At 46.2% G+C, this 18,657-nt stretch overlaps 1 protein-coding gene across 1 annotated transcript in view; it reads left to right on the top strand.

Annotated features, from left to right (window-relative positions):
* The window catches only part of LRRC31 (leucine rich repeat containing 31), a 53,600-nt gene that overhangs the window by 19,740 nt on the left and 15,203 nt on the right, over positions 1-18,657 (top strand). The window contains exons 5-6 of the mRNA XM_073674858.1: positions 15,678-15,845; positions 16,252-16,419. Coding sequence (XP_073530959.1) covers positions 15,678-15,845; positions 16,252-16,419 — 336 coding nt within the window. The remainder of the gene's footprint in view (positions 1-15,677; positions 15,846-16,251; positions 16,420-18,657) is intronic.

Genomic DNA, 18,657 nt, shown 5'->3' with positions numbered 1-18,657 from the left:
GAGTTCAGAGTGGTTTAACAAGACAGTTTTAATGCCCCTTGGAAGAGATGTGGAGGTCACAGTAGCTTAACAAGATGGTTTTAATGCCCCTTGGAAGAGACGTGGAGTTCAGAGTGGTTTAACAAGACAGTTTTAATGCCCCTTGGAAGAGTGGTGGAGGTTACAGTGGAATAAAAAGACAATATCAATGCCCCGTGGAAGAGACGTGGAGGTCACAGTAGCTTAACAAGATGGTTTTAATGCCCCTTGGAAGAGTGGTGGAGGTCGCAGTGGAATAAAAAGACAATATCAATGCCCCTTGGAAGAGTGGTGGAGGTTACAGTGGAATAAAAAGACAATATCAACGCCCTGTGGAAGAGACGTGGAGGTCACAGTAGCTTAACAAGACGCTTTTAATGCCCCTTGGAAGAGTGGTGGAGGTCGCAGTGGAATAAAAAGACAATATTAACGACCCTTGGAAGAGACGTGAAGGTCACAGTAGCTTAACAAGACGATTTTAATGCCCCTTACAAGAGCCATGCAGTACAGCGTATTAAAAACATTATTCCCATTATTGGGGAGTGGGTCTCCCATAGTCTTTGCCTGTGCCTTCCAAGCAAAAGCTGCCAAAAATTAGGAAGGGGGAACTTGCAATGTCCCTTACAAGAGCCATGCAATACAGCATATTAAAAACATTATTCCCATTATTGGGGAGTGGGTCTCCCATAGTCTTTGCCTATGCCTTCCAAGCAAAAGCTGCCAAAAATTAGGACAGAGGAACTTGCAATGCTGGCAACATGGACCACGGTCACCCTGGTGGTATAGTGGTCGTGGAGGCTGAGGATAAGGAGAAGAGCAAAAAACAGCCGAAATGAGGAAGCGTATACCCATGTGTGGGTGTGAAGCGATGCATGGGAATACACCTCCCAAAATAACACAGTGGATTTGACTTTATGTTACTCTGCTGTCATTTGGTGGTGATGAGAAGTCTGGCACAAAACAAGCCCTTGTTCATTTTGATAAGGGTCAGCTTGTCAGCATTGTCAGTTGACAGGCGAGTGCGCTTATCAGTTATAATTCCCCCAGCGGCACTAAAAACACGCTCCGATAACACGCTAGCGGCAGGGCAGGCCAGGACCTCCAAGGCATACAGAGTGAGTTCATTCCAAGTGTCCAGCTTGGATACCCAATAATTAAAAGGCACAGAGGAATCACGGAGGACGCTGGTACTCCCTCACCATCTTTTGAAACTTTCCACTCCTTGTGAGAGTACCCTGCGCCTCAGGGCCTGTAAGCTGGGCAGGTCTCAGAAAACTGTCCTAGAACATTGACAGTGTTGCCCTGCCTCTGCTGGATTAGAGTTGTGTCTCTCTCGCCTGTATGCCTTAGTTGGGCAGCGAACTGTGACCTCTGCCGCTACCGTGTTCAGATGGGAATTTTTTTAATAGTTCTGCAGCAAGGGCCTTCTGGTACTGCCCCATTTTTGTAGACCTCTCCAACTCAGGAATAAGAGAGTGAAAGTTCTCCTTGTAGAGGGGGTCTAAAAGTGTCATCAACCAGTAATGACTGTCACCCAACATTTTGACAATGCGAGGGTCACGGTTAAGGCAGCGTAACATAAAGTCAGCCATGGGTGCCAGACTGGTAACGGGCAAGACTTCCGTTTCCTCACCAAGATGACGACTGATAGTGTTGAGCGATCACTAAAATGCTCGGGTGCTCGAAGCTCGGGCCGAGCTTACCGTGATACTCGGGTGCTCGACCCGAGCAACGAGCCCAATGTTAGTCTATGAGAGACCCGAGCATTTTTGCGGCAGCACCCCCGGCAGTCTGTAGAAAGCCTAAAAGTGCCCAAAACGATAGTGACAGTGCTCAAAAGATATGGGGGCAGCATGGGGATCGCCCCTGGAAGCATTTCTGACCCCCAGGTCACTGCTGTCAACAACGTGGTCAGAGGTATTAAGCCACTTTTGCGGGCTCACAATAAAACGTTCAAAAACGAAACTGAAACGGTTTTCCTGTGAAATATGTTAAGGAATTTCCTTTCCAGGGTAAAAACTTGCGTATAAGGTAAAATAAATAACCAAAAACAAAAATACTCCTCAACACCTTGGGCTATGTTCACAAGTAGCATTTTTCATGCGTTTTTGCACTTTTGTATTGCTTTCAACCGTGACAAATGCGTTCACCGGGAAATGTCATTTTAACATTTTACAACCTTATCTGGCCATATGCTGTGTGACACATGCATACAGTGCTGAAAAGACAAGGGATCAGCATGGGGAAGACCCCTGGAAGCATCTCTGACCCCCAGGTCACTGTCTAAAAGTGTGCCCATCAGAAGTGATCCTTGCCGCATCAGAAGATGCAGACTTGCAACTATCCCCGTGCAAGTCCTTGTCCCAGGGCAGTGTTCAATTGTACCTCCCCCATTCCTTGCAATGCAAGCGAAAATATGCAGCCAACCACCCACCCACCAGCAGGCTGCAATACCATACTGCTAGCTTTCACTTGAAATGGGGCCTTTTAGTTTGGAGGAGGCCGAAGCTGGCCACTACCTCATGGCCGCTTCGGCAGCGAGGTATCCATACTCTGTCCCCAGCAGCCCGGCGGCCGGGTGTCCACGCTCGGTCCCCAGCCGCCAGGTGGCGGCCAGGTGTCCATACTCGGTCCCCAGCTGCCCTGATTTCTCCTGTCACCTTCCCCCACACTTTTCTTAGCCTGACCTGCTTTAGGGCAGCATTGGACGAGCCCACCAGAGAACCAAACTCCTCCGGTGGGCCCTGGCTTCTCCATCAGGGGAGTTGAGAGTGCCTAGGTGAGGAGCATGATGATGATGATAGAAGTTAGTATCTGCTTTGTTTTCTTGGAATGCAAGCGCATGTATGTAGTAGCGGCTAGGCCTGAGGTGGTCCGCGTTTTGGCACATATCCTACCTCCTCCGAGGATTGCTGGATGTTTTCCTGCTACTATCCCAGTTCTATGACTCCCGTTAAAACAAAGCTTCAGGTGATAAATGATGGATGAGGTGGTGGCAAAGGAGAAAGAGCACGAGGAACAGGGACCATTCACATCAATATCAGGCCAGTCAACCAGATATGTCTTGTAGGATATGTTTCTGTAACAAAAGGAGTGGTTCGGCTACACAGTTATAGGGCATACAGTGAGTGCAATGCCTACCAAAAATTTCGAGCCACTCCAATGCCCCTTGGAAATGACATGGAGGTCAGAGGGCGTTAACTAAACCTTTTTTTCGATTTATAGCAACTGGGTCTCCCGTGCACTGTTGGCCTAAGCAGTGAATGGAAGGCTTTCCAAAAATTATGAGGAACTGCAATGCCCCTTACAAGAGCCATGTGTGGCACCCCAGGGGTCTGGTCACCACAGTAATAGAGATATTACGTCGGAGAGCAAGTGGGAGGTTTCCTGGTCAGGATCACTTAAACATGCAACATCCTCCTGCCCCAGTCCTGGGAGGGGAGAATTCTGCCCTTATAAACTGGATCTGGGGCGGGGTTGAGTGAGTCAGAGAACAGTCAGAGTCAGAGTGAGAGCAAGGGAAAGTAACAGCAAGGAGCTCTGTAGAAGCTAGGAGCTAATGACCAGGGGCTGGAAGCTGAGCAGAGCTCGCCCTGGCAGAAGACAATAGGAACCGGACACAGGAGTCCGAAACTGTGAGGACTTATATATCCAGCAGCAGAAACCAGCCGGCAGGGGATTTCAGGTCCTCTGGCCATAGAAGCCCGGAGGCTCAGTCACAAGCAAGGGACCAGCACCGCCGTCGTGGAGCGGAGGCTAACAGAAGGCCCCAAGTCACCAGCCATACGGGTGAGCACTACACGGTACACTCAGGGAAGTGGGCTACTTCTACCCGCTTACAGCAAGGTAGCCAGGAAGAGTGCAGACAGACGGGGAGGCCTACAACTCCACCTGGCCAGGGGAACTCCTGCTTGCTCACAGACTGACCAGGCCTGTTATGCTAGCCAGTACTCCCGGGAGGGTCTACCTTATAATCATCAGTAAAGACCCTGAACTGCACTGCAAAGACTCTGAGTCGTTCCTGCTGCGCTCGTGCACCATCACCCCCATCATCCACACTCACTGCCCTGAGGCTATACTCCTCCCGAGGGGAGTTATCCCATTCTATGCTGCGCACACAACACCAGCCTCAGCGGTCTGCCTCGCAGCGGTGGTACTCCCTGACCGCAATCCACGGGTGGCGCAGTCGGACAATTAACCTCAAAACCTAAGAAAGACTGCCACTGGTTTGACCAGCCTGAGCCACGGGACTGGGTCACCGCCACGGAGACTGCAGACCCCAGAGACCCGGCACCGGGTATCCCACACATGTGTACACACGGCCCAGGGGGCGCGTCACATGCAGTACAGCATATTACAAACATAAGTCCGATTATTGGGGAGTGGGTGTCCCATAGTATTTGCTTATGCCTTGCAAGCAAAAGCTGCCAAAAATTAGGACGGAGCAACTTGCAATGCCCCTTACAAGAGCCATGCAGTACAGCATATTACAAACATAAGTCCCATTATTGGGAGTGGGTCTCCCATAGTATTTGCTTATGCTTTCCCAGCAAAAGCTGCCAAAAATTAGGACGGAGCAACTTGCAATGCCCCTTACAAGAGCCATGCAGTACAGCATATTACAAACATAAGTCCCATTATTGGGGAGTGGGTGTCCCATAGTATTTGTTTATGCCTTGCAAGCAAAAGCTGCCAAAAATTAGGACGGAGCAACTTGCAATGCCCCTTACAAGAGCCATGCAGTACAGTATATTACAAACATAAGTTCCATTATTGGGGAGTGGGTGTCCCATGGTATTTGCTTATGCTTTCCCAGCAAAAGCTGCCAAAAATTAGGACGGAGCAACTTGCAATGCCCCTTACAAAAGCCATGCAGTACAGCATATTACAAACATAAGTCCCATTATTGGGGAGTGGGTCTCCCATAGTATTTGCTTATGCTTTCCCAGCAAAAGCTGCCAAAATTAGGACGGAGCAACTTGCAATGCCCCTTACAAGAGCCATGCAGTACAGCATATTACAAACATAAGTCCCATTATTGGGGAGTGGGTGTCCCATGGTATTTGCTTATGCTTTCCCAGCAAAAGCTGCCAAAAATTAGGACGGAGGAACTTGCAATACTGGCACCCTGGTGGTATAGTGGTGGTGGAGGCTGAGGATAAGGAGAAGAAGATTAAACAGCCGAAATGAGGAAGCGTATACCCATGTGTGGGTGTGAAGCGGTGCATGTGAATACACCTCCCGAAATAACACAGTGGATTTGACTTTATGTTACTCTGCTGTCATTTGGTGGTGATGAGAAGTCTGGCCCAATCCAGCTCTTGTTCATTTTGATAAGGGTCAGCTTGTCAGCATTGTCAGGCGAGTGTGCTTATCAGTTATAATTCCCCCAGCGGCACTAAAAACACGCTCCGATAACACGCTAGAGGCAGGGCAGGCCAGGACCTCCAAGGCGTACAGAGCGAGTTCATTCCAAGTGTCCAGCTTGGATACCCAATAATTAAAAGGCACAGAGGAATCACGGAGGACGCTGGTACGATCGGCAAGGTACTCCCTCACCATCTTTTGAAACTTTCCACTCCTTGTGAGAGTACCCCGCGCCTCAGGGCCTGTAAGCTGGGCGGGTGTCAGAAAACTGTCCCAGAACGTTGACAGTGTTCCCCTGCCTCTGCTGGATTGGAGTTGCATCTCTCTCGCCTGTACGCCTTGGTTGGGCAACGAACTGTGACCTCTGCCGCTAGCGTGTTCAGATGGGAATTTTTTTAAGAGTTCTGCAGCAAGGGCCTTCTGGTATTGCCCCATTTTTGTAGACCTCTCCACCTCAGGAATAAGAGAGTGAAAGTTCTCCTTGTAGCGGTGGTCTACAAGTGTCACCAACCAGTAATGACTGTCACCCAACATTTTGACAACGCGAGGGTCACGGTTAAGGCAGCGTAACATAAAGTCAGCCATGCGTGCCAGACTGGCAACGGGCAAGATTTCCGTGTCCTCACCAAGATGACAACTGACCATGCTCTCCTCCTCCTCTTCCTCCTCCCCCCTGTCCTCAGGCCACCCACGCTGAACCGACGGTATGACACTTGTACAGGTACTACCGTCTACAACGCATGATAGTGTAGCGCCCCGAGGGTTCGGCCGCTACAGGGGTATTGCACCTCAGCCCAGAGGTGTGATATTCCACTCCCGGGTAAGGATGGAGTATGGACCAGGGCTCAGTTAGCTGCATACAGCACACACACCCCATTTCCGAGGGACAGCTCAACGGTGCTCCTACTAGACAGAAGTGCAGGCACGACCGACTATGTCCCTGTCTGGAGTGGGGAGGGGGGTGGAACACCCAGTGCTGTAGGGGCAGATAGGGGTTGGTTCCTGAGCGTAGGAAGGAGCTCATTGGTTGCTGGTCACCTGGGCTCATGGTCAGAGGGAGGTATAAAAGGTGGGCACCATCTTAGTTCTGGGAGAAGTTCTGTCCAGAGAGGAGAAGACAGTGAGTAGAGGCTCTGTAGGAGCTCTACTCCAGGAGGGCCTAGTGAGAGGCCGAGGAGGAGGTGAAGGGGAGCTGTGGTGCCACCTGAGCCCAGCTCCAAGAGAAAGGAACAGGAAGGAACGGAAAGGGAGAAGAAGAGACAGAGAAACAGAAGGGCTCAGGAACAAGAAGGTGGAAGGGACCCTAAGAACCCACGAGAATCCAGGGTGAAGGGTCAGGCAGATTAAGGGTACCGGATCCCAAGTTGGTGGAGGAGAAACTACCCTCAGCCAAAGACCGGTCGTCGTGATCATCTATTGGTGCGACACCTCATCAAACCTGCTAGGAAGGCACCATATAGGACAGCGGAGGACGGGGCCCACGTTTAACCGCACAAGTCCGCGGCAGCTGGACAAAAGTGGGTCACTGGTGAGGCAGGCCAGAGAAAGGATTAAAGGGGGTCCTGTGCCATACTCCTGTACTGCCTGGGAGTTGACCGAGCCCCACACCTGGTGGACGCAGCACGGCTCGGGCGGTCACTATGTGTACAGAAGTGACCCGGAGTACCTGAACTGTGAGTAAAAGACATTGGACTGCAGTACGTTGTCTGTGTACTCTTTCGCTCCTCCAGCACTAACGGTACTGGGACTCTCACTACCATCACTCCCAACATCCACTACACTGCCCTGGGGCCGCACTCATCCCGTGGGGAGTCACATCATCCCAGCTGCACACGTCATCAGCCCCAGCGGACTGCCTTGCAGCGGCGGTTCCTAATAACCGCAATCCACGGGTGGCGTAGTCGGACTTTATCGTCGGTACGTAGCAGGCTACCATTGGTCTGACCACCCTGACCGGGCAGCCACTACTACCCCCATCGTTCCCCTATCGCCCGGATCCGCGTGCCCCACGGCCCAGGGGGCGAGTCAATAGCAGCTCCTGTTCTTCCTTCTCCTCCTCCTCCTCCTCTCCCTCATTGTCCCCCAATGCACGTTGGGATGAGATGAGGCTGGGCTGTGTGTAATCGCCCGCTACGGCTTCTTGATCCATCTCATCATACTCTGGCTGCAATGCCTCCTCTTTAATTCTCTGCAGAGAGCGTTGCAAAAGACAGACAAGTGGGATGCTGACACTAATGATGGCGTCATCGCCACTCACCATCTTGGTGGCCTCCTCAAAGTTTGTCAGGATGGTACATATGTCAGACATCCAGGTCCACTCCTGAGGTCTTATGTGTGGAGTCTGACCTGAATATCGACGGCCTTGTTGCAGCTGGTACTCCACAACTGCTCTCTTCTGCTCACAAATCCTTTGCAACATGTGGAGGGTAGAGTTCCAACGTGTGGGGACATTACACACCAGTCGGTGTGCCGGAAGCTGCAAACGCTGCTGCAACACAGCAAGGGCGGCGGAAGCTGTAGCCGACTTGTGAAAATGAGCTGACAGGCGGCGTACTTTCACGAGCAGATCTGGCAACTCGGGGTACGATTTAAGAAACCGCTGAACCACGAGGTTAAGCACATGAGCCAGGCATGGTACGTGTGTGATCTCACCTCGCCTCAGAGCCGCCACCAGGTTACGGCCATTGTCACACACGACCATGCCGGGATGTAGGTTCAGCGGTCTCAGCCGCAGATCTGCCTGCTCTTTCACAGCTGTCCACAACTCACAAGCAGTGTGAGGTTTATCACCTAAGCTTATGAGTTTCAGCAGAGCCTGTTGCCGCTTGGCGGAGGCAGTACTGCAATGCTTCCAGCTTGTAACTGATGTGGTGATATCTGAGATGGAGGCTGAACATGAGGAGGAGGAGGAGGATGCGCAGGAGCTGTACACTGTGGGGGCAACTCTGACTGACATAGGGCCCGCAATCCTCGGTGTGGGGAGGATGTGTTCCGTCCCAAGGTCCGACTGGGTCCCGGCTTCCACTATGTTTACCCAGTGTGCCGTCAGAGATATGTACCGTCCCTGGCCACAAGCACTTGTCCACGTGTACGTTGTCAGGTGGACTCTCCCAGTAACTGCGTTGTTGAGGGCACGGCAGATGCTTTGGGACACGTGCTTGTGTAGTGCGGGGATGGCACACCGGGCAAAATAGTGTCGGCTGGGGACCGAGTACCGAGGGACGGCCACCGCCATAAGATTGCGGAAGGATTCTGTCTCCACCAGCCTAAAAGGCAGCATTTCCAATGCAAGCAGTCGTGAAATGTGCGAATTTAGGACTGTGGCCTGTGGGGCGTTAGCTGCGAATTTCCGCTTTCGTTCAAAGGTCTGGGATATGGACAATTGAACGCTGCGGTGGGACGTGGACGTGGACGTTGATGCTGTTTCTTGAGAAACTGCCATAACTAGTGAAGACTGAGAGGAGGGGGCATCTTTACATGCAGTATGGACAGGGGATTGCCTTGCACACACAACAGGGGGTTCTATTGCACGCACAACAGTGGAAGAAGCAGTGGTGACACCCGCTGACACTGGTCGTGGACCCTGGGTTTCGCCCCACAAAGTCGGGTGCTTTGCTGCCATGTGCCTGATCATGCTGGTGGTGGTCAGGCTGGTAGTTTTGTCACCCCTGCTGATGCTGGCATGGCAGGTGGAACATATGGCCTTTTTGGGGTTATCAGCAGAGTCTTTAAAAAAATTCCAGACTCTGGAAGACCTACCGCTTGTACTGACAACGTCCCTCGTGTTGGTGTTACGGGGAACGGTTGCCTGCCTTCTGTCTGCGGCCACCACACTGCTTCTTCCTGCCTGTTGGGGTACTCTGCCTCCCTCCCCCTGTGTGCTGCTGGCCTCACTCTGCATGTCCTCCTTCCACGTTGGGTCAGTTACTAGATCATCCACCACCTCCTCCTCTTCCACTTGCGCACCACGATCCTCCTCCTCACTTCCTGGCAATTGTGTCTCGTCATCGTCCACCTCTTGTGACAGATTGCCAACGTCGACTTCCTGTGGCCGTGGCTGTTCAAATATTTGGGCATCGCAACATGGGATCTCCTCTTCCACCACTTCAAGCGTATCAGGCGAGGGGCCCAAATATGGAAATGGACCAGTGAACAGCTCTTCAGAGTGTCCAAGTGTGGGATCACTTGCTGTCTGACGACACTCGGCATGGTGGGAGGAAGGAGCATCAGGGTGAAGAGGAGTATGCGGTCGAGACTCACGGCTACTAAGAGTTGACCGTGTGGAAGACAGACCGGAGGTGGTGGTGCCCAGGTAACTGGAAGTATTGTCTGCTATCCAATTAATAACCTGTTCACACTGATCAGTTCTCAATACTGGTGTTGTTCTGTGCTTCCCTAGTAATTCGGTCAAGAAGTGGGAGCGAGAAGATGTGGCTGTTGGTTGTGGCACATTTTCACCTTGGCCACGGCCCCATCCTCTGCACGAACCATCACCAGAACGTCCACTTCCACGTCCCTTGCCACGCGCCTTGCCCATTGTAAATGAAGTAAAATAGCTTACACTTGCACTATCAATGGAAAAAGGGTAATAAAGAGTAGATTAGAACCGTGGAAGAGGAAAACCACAGTTATTGTTTACTGGGGTATACCACACTTTTTTAAATAGAGATATTTGTGGCTGAACAGTGAGCGACACACTCAAACTGCTTTTTTTTTAGATACCAAAGGCCCAAAACTGGATAGTACAGCGATTTGACCCGTGGAACTGCGAAACCACACTGGGATGTCGGGCCTACACAAGACTATTTTCAGCAGATATATTTTTGTGTTACAACAGTCAGGAGACACTACTGATTTTCTTTACGGAAAAAACTACCAAAACCTGAATAATAGAGATTTTTTACCGTGGGATGGCAAAACCACAGTTATTGTTTACTGGGGTATACCACACTTTTTTAAATAGAGATATTTGCGGCTGAACAGTGAGCGACACACTCAAACTGCTTTTTTTTTAGATACCAAAGGCCCAAAACTGGATAGTACAGCGGTTTGACCTGTGGAACTGCGAAACCACACTGGGATGTCGGGCCTACACAAGACTATTTTCAACAGATAAATTTTTGTGTCACAACAGTCAGGAGACACTACTGTTTTTCTTTATGGAAAAAACTACCAAAACCTGAATAATAGAGATTTTTTACCGTGGGATGGCAAAACCACAGTTATTGTTTACTGGGGTATACCACACTTTTTCAAATAGAGATATTTGCGGCTGAACAGTGTGCGACACACTCAAACTGTTTTTTTTAGATACAAATGGCCCAAAAGTGGATAATACAGAGGTTTGAACCGTGAAACTGCAAAGCCACACTTGTATTTCTCGGGCCTACACCAGACTATTTTCAACAGATATATCTGTGTCTGAATAATCAGGAGACACTATTTATTTTTTACGGTAAAAAATGCCAAAAGCAGGATAATAGAGATGTTTTACCGTGGAACAGCAAAACCACAGTTATAATTTACTGGTGTATACCAGACTTTTTTGAATATATATATATTTGCGGCTGAACAGTGAGCGACACACTCAAACTGTTTTTTTTAGATACAAATGGCCCAAAAGTGGATAATACAGAGGTTTGAACCGTGGAACTGCAAAACCACACTTGTATTTCTCGGGCCTACACCAGACTATTTTTAACAGATATATTTGTGTCTGAACAATCAGGAGACACTATTTATTTTTTACGGCAAAAAATGCCAAAAGCAGGATAATAGAGATTTTTTACTGTGGAACAGCAAAACCACAGTTATAATTTACTGGTGTATATCAGGCTTTTTAAAATATATATATATTTGCGGCTGAACAGTGAGCGACACACTCAAACTGTTTTTTTTAGATACAAATGGCCCAAAAGTGGATAATACAGAGGTTTGAACCGTGAAACTGCAAAGCCACACTTGTATTTCTCGGGCCTACACCAGACTATTTTCAACAGATATATTTGTGTCTGAACAATCAGGAGACACTATTTATTTTTTACGGCAAAAAATGCCAAAAGCAGGATAATAGAGATGTTTTACTGTGGAACAGCAAAACCACAGTTATAATTTACTGGTGTATACCAGACTTTTTTGAATATATATATATTTGCGGCTGAACAGTGAGCGACACACTCAAACTGTTTTTTTTTAGATACAAATGGCCCAAAAGTGGATAATACAGAGGTTTGAACCGTGGAACTGCTAAACCAGACTTGTATTTCTCGGGCCTACACCAGACTATTTTCAACAGATATATTTGTGTCTGAACAATCAGGAGACACTATTTATTTTTTACGGCAAAAAATGCCAAAAGCAGGATAATAGAGATGTTTTACCGTGGAACAGCAAAACCACAGTTATAATTTACTGGTGTATACCAGACTTTTTTGAATATATATATATTTGCGGCTGAACAGTGAGCTACACACTCAAACTGTTTTTTTTAGATACAAATGGCCCAAAAGTGGATAATACAGAGATTTGAACCGTGGAACTGCAAAACCACACTTGTATTTCTCGGGCCTACACCAGACTATTTTCAACAGATATATTTGTGTCTGAACAATCAGGAGACACTATTTATTTTTTACGGCAAAAAATGCCAAAAGCAGGATAATAGAGATGTTTTACCGTGGAACAGCAAAACCACAGTTATAATTTACTGGTGTATACCAGACTTTTTTGAATATATATATATTTGCGGCTGAACAGTGAGCTACACACTCAAACTGTTTTTTTTAGATACAAATGGCCCAAAAGTGGATAATACAGAGGTTTGAACCGTGGAACTGCAAAACCACACTTGTATTTCTCGGGCCTACACCAGACTATTTTCAACAGATATATTTGTGTCTGAACAATCAGGAGACACTATTTATTTTTTACGGCAAAAAATGCCAAAAGTAGGATAATAGAGATTTTTTACTGTGGAACAGCAAAACCACAGTTATAATTTACTGGTGTATACCAGGCTTTTTAAAATATATACAGTGCCTACAAGTAGTATTCAACCCCCTGCAGATTTAGCTGGTTTGATAAGATGCAAATAAGTTAGAGCCTTCAAACTGCAAACGAGAGTAGGTTTTATGAACAGAAGCATAAATCTTACAAACCAAAAAGTTATGTTGCTCAGTTGAATTTTATTAAATTTTAAACATAAAAGTGTGGGTCAATTATTATTCAACCCCTATGTTTCATATTTTGTGGAATAACCCTTGTTTGCAATTACAGCTAATAATCGTCTTTTATAAGACCTGATCAGGCCGGCACAGGTCTGTGGCGTTATCTTGGCCCACTCCTCCATGCAGATCTTCTCCAAGTTATCTAGGTTCTTTGGGTGTCTCATGTGGACTTTATTCTTGAGCTCCTTCCACAAGTTTTCAATTGGGTTAAGGTCAGGAGACTGACTAGGCCACTCCAACACCTTGACTTTTTCCCTCTTGAACCAGGCCTTGGTTTTCTTGGCTGTGTGCTTTGGGTCATTGTCTTGTTGGAAGATGAAATTACGACCCATCTTAAGATCCTTGATGGAGGAGCGGAGGTTCTTGGCCAAAATCTCCAGGTAGGCCGTGCTATCCATCTTCCCATGGATGCGGACCAGATGGCCAGGCCCCTTGGCTGAGAAACAGCCCCACAGCATGATGCTGCCACCACCATGCTTGACTGTAGGGATGGTATTCTTGGGGTCGTATGCAGTGCCATCCAGTCTCCAAACGTCACCTGTGTGGTTGGCACCAAAGATCTCGATCTTGGTCTCATCAGACCATAGAACCTTGAACCAGTCTGTCTCAGAGTCCTCCAAGTGATCATGAGCAAACTGTAGACGAGCCTTGACATGACGCTTTGAAAGTAAAGGTACCTTACGGGCTCGTCTGGAATGGAGACCATTGCAGTGGAGTACATTACTTATGGTATTGACTGAAACCAATGTCCCCACTGCCATGAGATCTTCCCGGAGCTCCTTCCTTGTTGTCCTTGGGTTAGCCTTGACTCTTCGGACAAGCCTGGCCTCGGCACGGGAGGACACTTTCAAAGGCTGTCCAGGCCGTGGAAGGCTAACAGTAGTTCCATAAGCCTTCCACTTACGGATGATGCTCCCAACAGTGGTGACAGGTAGGCCCAACTCCTTGGAAAGGGTTTTGTACCCATTGCCAGCCTTGTGACCCTCCACGATCTTGTCTCTGATGGCCTTGGAATGCTCCTTTTTCTTTCCCATGTTGACCATGTCTGAGTGCTGTTCACAAGTTTGGGGAGGGTCTTAAATAGTCAGAAAAGGCTGGCAAAAGAGATCTTTAATCCACACATGTGAAGCTCATTATTCTTGGTGCCTGAACTACTTCTTAATACTTTAGGGGGACCAAACAGAATTCTTGTGGTTTGAGGGGTTGAATAATAAATGACACTCTGAATTAACTTTTAACGTTTTTTTAAAAAAAAAAAAAAAAAAAAAAATTTGCTGCAGAGCATTTCCCACTTCCAGGCTGATCTACAGTACAAATGTCACAATGCCAAGTTAATTCCGCATGTGTCAACCAGCTAAATCTGCAGGGGGTTGAATACTACTTGTAGGCACTGTATATATTTGCGGCTGAACAGTGAGCGACACACTCAAACTGTTTTTTTTAGATACAAATGGCCCAAAAGTGGATAATACAGAGGTTTGTACCGTGGAACTGCAAAACCACACTTGTATTTCTCGGGCCTACACCAGACTATTTTCAACAGATATATTTGTGTCTGAAAAATCAGGGAGACACTATTATTTTTTTTTTTACAGCAAAAAATGCAAAAAGCAGGATAATAGAGATTTTTTACCGTGGAACAGCAAAAGCACACTTCTGTCTCTCTGGCCTACACCAGACTATTTTCAACAGATATATTTGTGTCTGAAAAATCAGGGAGACACTATTATTATTTTTATACAGCAAAAAATGCCAAAAACAGGATAATAGAGATGTTTTACCATGGAACATCAAAACCACAGTAATAATTTACTGGTGTATACCAGACTTTTTTAAATATATATATTTGCGGCTGAACAGTGAGCGACACACTCAAACTGTTTTTTTAAGATACAAATGGCCCATAGAACTGCAAAACCACACTTCTATTTCTCTGGCCTACACCAGACTATTTTCAACAGATATATTTGTGTCTGAAAAATCAGAGGCACACTTTTTTTTTTTGGGGGGGGGGGACACCAAAAGGTTAATAAGATGGGTATTTGTACATTGTGAAGGAGGAAAAAAAAAAGAGGATTTAGATAAAAAAAAGGATTTTTCCTGGCCCCCGGGACCTGGAGCTAAGTCCAGCAATTTCAGCAACAGGAGCAGCACACAGGACGGTAATGCAGCGTTTGCTGGTATAACCACTGCGTCTCCTATACAGTCTGCCTGCCTGCCTGATATACCTGGGATGGATATTAGTCCTGAGAAGGACTGTTTGTTTGATCTGGCAGCCTTTACAGACCCTACACTAACTATTTTGCAGGATATATCTCTCCCTAAATCAGCAGCGCTGTCCCTACACTGTCTGATCCGGAGCGACTGTGTCCAAGATGGCGGCGCCCGGTTTTAAATACTCGAGGTGACGCTGTGCGGCCAGCCAATCACTGTAATGCCCACAAACAACATGGCTGCGGCATTACAGTGACTGGCTGGCAATCCCTGCATGTTCATTGGCTCTGTAAAGAGCGCCAAACATGCAGGGCGGAGACCCGAGCTCCCCCCCGAGTAACCCAGAAATGCTCGGTGCTCGCCGAACATCCCGAGTAGCGTCATGCTCGGGCGAGTACCGAGCAGTGTCGAGCATGTTCGCTCAACACTATATCTAGATATTAAAAAATTAACCATAACAATAGGTACAAGTGCTATCCGTGCAAACCAGGACTTGTACGAGAAAATTTGACATGTGCACAAGCCCTTATAGTCATTTTTTTTTCATTTTTACTGGTAACCTACAAATTATGGACAAGTTCTGTATTTGGACTGATCCATGTTTTTTACGTATCATTCATTATAACAATCGATTTTATCATACACTAAACACACAGTGTAATTCTATATGTAAATTGTGTCTGCTGCTGCCTACTGCCTTCAGTCACTAAAGAAGGGATGTAGATAGCAGAAGTGTATATCATAATGTTCTCAGGTAACACGTGATGGAATGATGAAAGCAATGTCTGATGTCAGGAAGAATACGATGTATATTATACATGTGTTATACCAATAGTTTTTTCCTCCACACAGGGGAAGCACTTCAGCATATTCCTAATTTGCAAGTACTGGATTTATCATGGAACAATGGTCTCGGAGGAGCCTTATCCAGACTCACACAGCACTTTACAAGCAACTGTGAATTAAAGGCATTGAATTTAACAGAGTGCAGCCTAAAAGCCGAGGATGGTGATTCATTAGGTAAAAACATCTATATCTATCATTACCTGAAGACAGAGGAGCATCTAGTAGGGGAAAGGTGGGAGCAGGTGGTGTGGCTATCTGAGCCTACTCACATCTCACATGGAGAAATACAAGTCAATTCTAAAAAAAGTTGGGACGTTGTGTAAAATGTAAAGAAAACAAGAATGCAATGATTTGGAAATTTCTTATAACCATATTTTATTCACGACAGAACACAGATCAGAAGGTGAATAGTAAGTATAAATTTTCCTGCCATACTTTTATCTTTATTTTTTTTAATTATGGAAACCCATAAAGAGACAGAGTTAGCAGAAGAAATGTTGCTTCCGTGATTTTTTAAAAAAAAATTTGTAGCTGTTCCCTACATTATTCTGTGTGAATAGGCTTTTTTTCTTTATTTCAGCACAGGCCATCAGCAAGATGTCAAGAATTGAAGTTTTAGAACTGTCAGAAAACAAAGAGCTTGGAAGTACAATGAAGAACATCACTGAGGAACTAAAAAACTGCTCGTGTTTGTGGGTTTTGAAACTGCGCTCTACATGCTTACATCAGGACAGCATCAGTTATCTGAGTCAGTAACTATGTCTGCTATATCATATAACGCTTATATTCATTTGTTTGACTCCCACAAGCCTCCATAGATATATGCAGTGATTTTTTTATGTCAGTGATGTAGAAATACAACACACAAATGATTACAGGTCAGTAGTATTCCCGATTATACATCTGTTCCGGTCTCTTCTATCTGTCCCACTCCTTGTTATCTGTCTCAGTATACAGATGCTTCTCACAAAATTAGAATTTCGTCAAAAAGTTAAAAACACAAAACTCATTATCTCATTAAATTAGAATAATTAATAAAAAACACCTGCATAGGCTTCCTACGTATTTAAAAAGGTCCCTTAGTCTGTTTCAGTACGCTCCACAATCATGAGGAAGACTGCTGACTTGACAGATGTCCAGAAGGCAGTCATTGACACACTCCACAAGGAGGGTAAGCCGCAAAAGGTCATTGCTAAAGAAGCTGGCTGTTCACAGAGTGCTACAGTTAGGTCCATATATATTTGGACAGAGACAACATTTTTCTAATTTTGGTTTTAGACATTACCACAATGAATTTTAAACAAAACAATTCAGATGCAGTTGAAGTTCAGACTTTCAGCTTTCATTTGAGGGCATCCACATTAAAATTGGAAGAAGGGTTTAGGAGTTTCAGCTCCTTAACATGTGCCACCCTGTTTTTAAAGGGACCAAAAGTAATTGGACAATTGACTCCAAGGCTATTTCATAGACAGGTGTGAGCAATCCCTTCGTTATGTCATTCTCAATTAAGCAGATAAAAGGCCTGGAGTTGATTTGAGGTGTGGTGCTTGCATTTGGAAGGTTTTGCTGTGAAGCAAACATGCGGTCAAAGGAGCTCTCCATGCAGGTGAAACAAGCCATCCTTAAGGTGAAAAAACAGAAAAAACCCATCCGAGAAATTGCTACAATATTAGGAGTGGCAAAATCTACAGTTTGGTACATCTTGAGAAAGAAAGAAAGCACTGGTGAACTCATCAATGCAAAAAGACCTGGGCGCCCATGGAAGACAACAGTGGTGGATGATCGCAGAATAATCTCCATGGTGAAGAGAAACCCTTTCATAACAGCCAACCAAGTGAACAACACTCTCCAGGAGGTAGGTGTATCAATATCCAAATCTACCATAAAGAGAAGACTGCATGAAAGTAAATACAGAGGGTTCACTGCATTGTGCAAGCCACTCATAAGCATCAAGAATAAAAAGGCTAGACTGGACTTTGCTAAAAAACATCTAAAAAAGCCAGCACAGTTCTGGAAGAACGATCTTTGGACAGATGAAACCAAGTTCAACCTCTACCAGAATGGTGGAAAGAGAAAAGTATGGCGAAGGCGTGGTACAGCTCATGATCCAAAGCATACCACATCATCTGTAAAACCCGGCGGAGGCAATGTGATAGGTTGGGCATGCATGGCTGTCAGTGGCACTGGGTCACTAGTGTTTATTGATGATGTGACACAGGACAGAAGCAGCCGAATTAATTCTGATGTCTTCAGAGTCATACTGTGTGCTCAGATCCAGCCAAATGCAGCCAAACTGATTGGTCGTCGTTTCATACTACAGATGGACAATGACCCAAAACATAAAGGCAAGCAACCCAGGAGTTTATTAAAGCAAAGAAGTGGAATATTCTTGAATGGCCAAGTCAGTCACCTGATCTCAACCCAATTGAGCATGCATTTCACTTGTTAAAGACTAAACTTCCGACAGAAAGGCCCACAAACAAACAGCAACTGAAAACCACCGCAGTGAAGGCCTGGCAGAGCATCAGAAAGGAGGAAACACAGCGTCTCGTGATGTCCATGAGTTCAAGACTTCAGGCAGTCATTGCCAACAAAGGGTTTTCAGCCAAGTACTAGAAATGAACATTTTATTTACAATTATTTAATCTGTCCAATTACTTTTGGTCCCTTTAGAAACAGGGTGGCACATGTTAAGGAGCTGAAACTCCTAAACCCTTCATCCAATTTTAATGTGAATACCCTCAAATAAAAGCTGAAAGTCTGATCTTCAACTGCATCTTAATTGTTTTGTTTAAAATTCATTGTGGTAATGTCTAGAACCAAAATTAGAAAAATGTTGTCTCTGTCCAAATATATATGGACCTAACTGTACATCCAAGCATATTAATGGAAAGTTGAGTGGAAGGAAAAAGTGTGGTAGAAAAAGGTGCACAAGCAACCGGGATAACAACAGCCTTTGAAAGTATTGTTAAGAAAAGGCCATTCA

This window comes from Phyllobates terribilis, unplaced genomic scaffold (assembly GCF_046119375.1).
Source record: "Phyllobates terribilis strain yellow unplaced genomic scaffold, ASM4611937v1 Scaffold_3__8_contigs__length_932513732, whole genome shotgun sequence".
Lineage (NCBI taxonomy): Eukaryota > Metazoa > Chordata > Amphibia > Anura > Dendrobatidae > Phyllobates > Phyllobates terribilis.
Note: the sequence above shows the minus strand (reverse complement) of the source record. Positions and strands in the feature narration are given on the sequence as shown.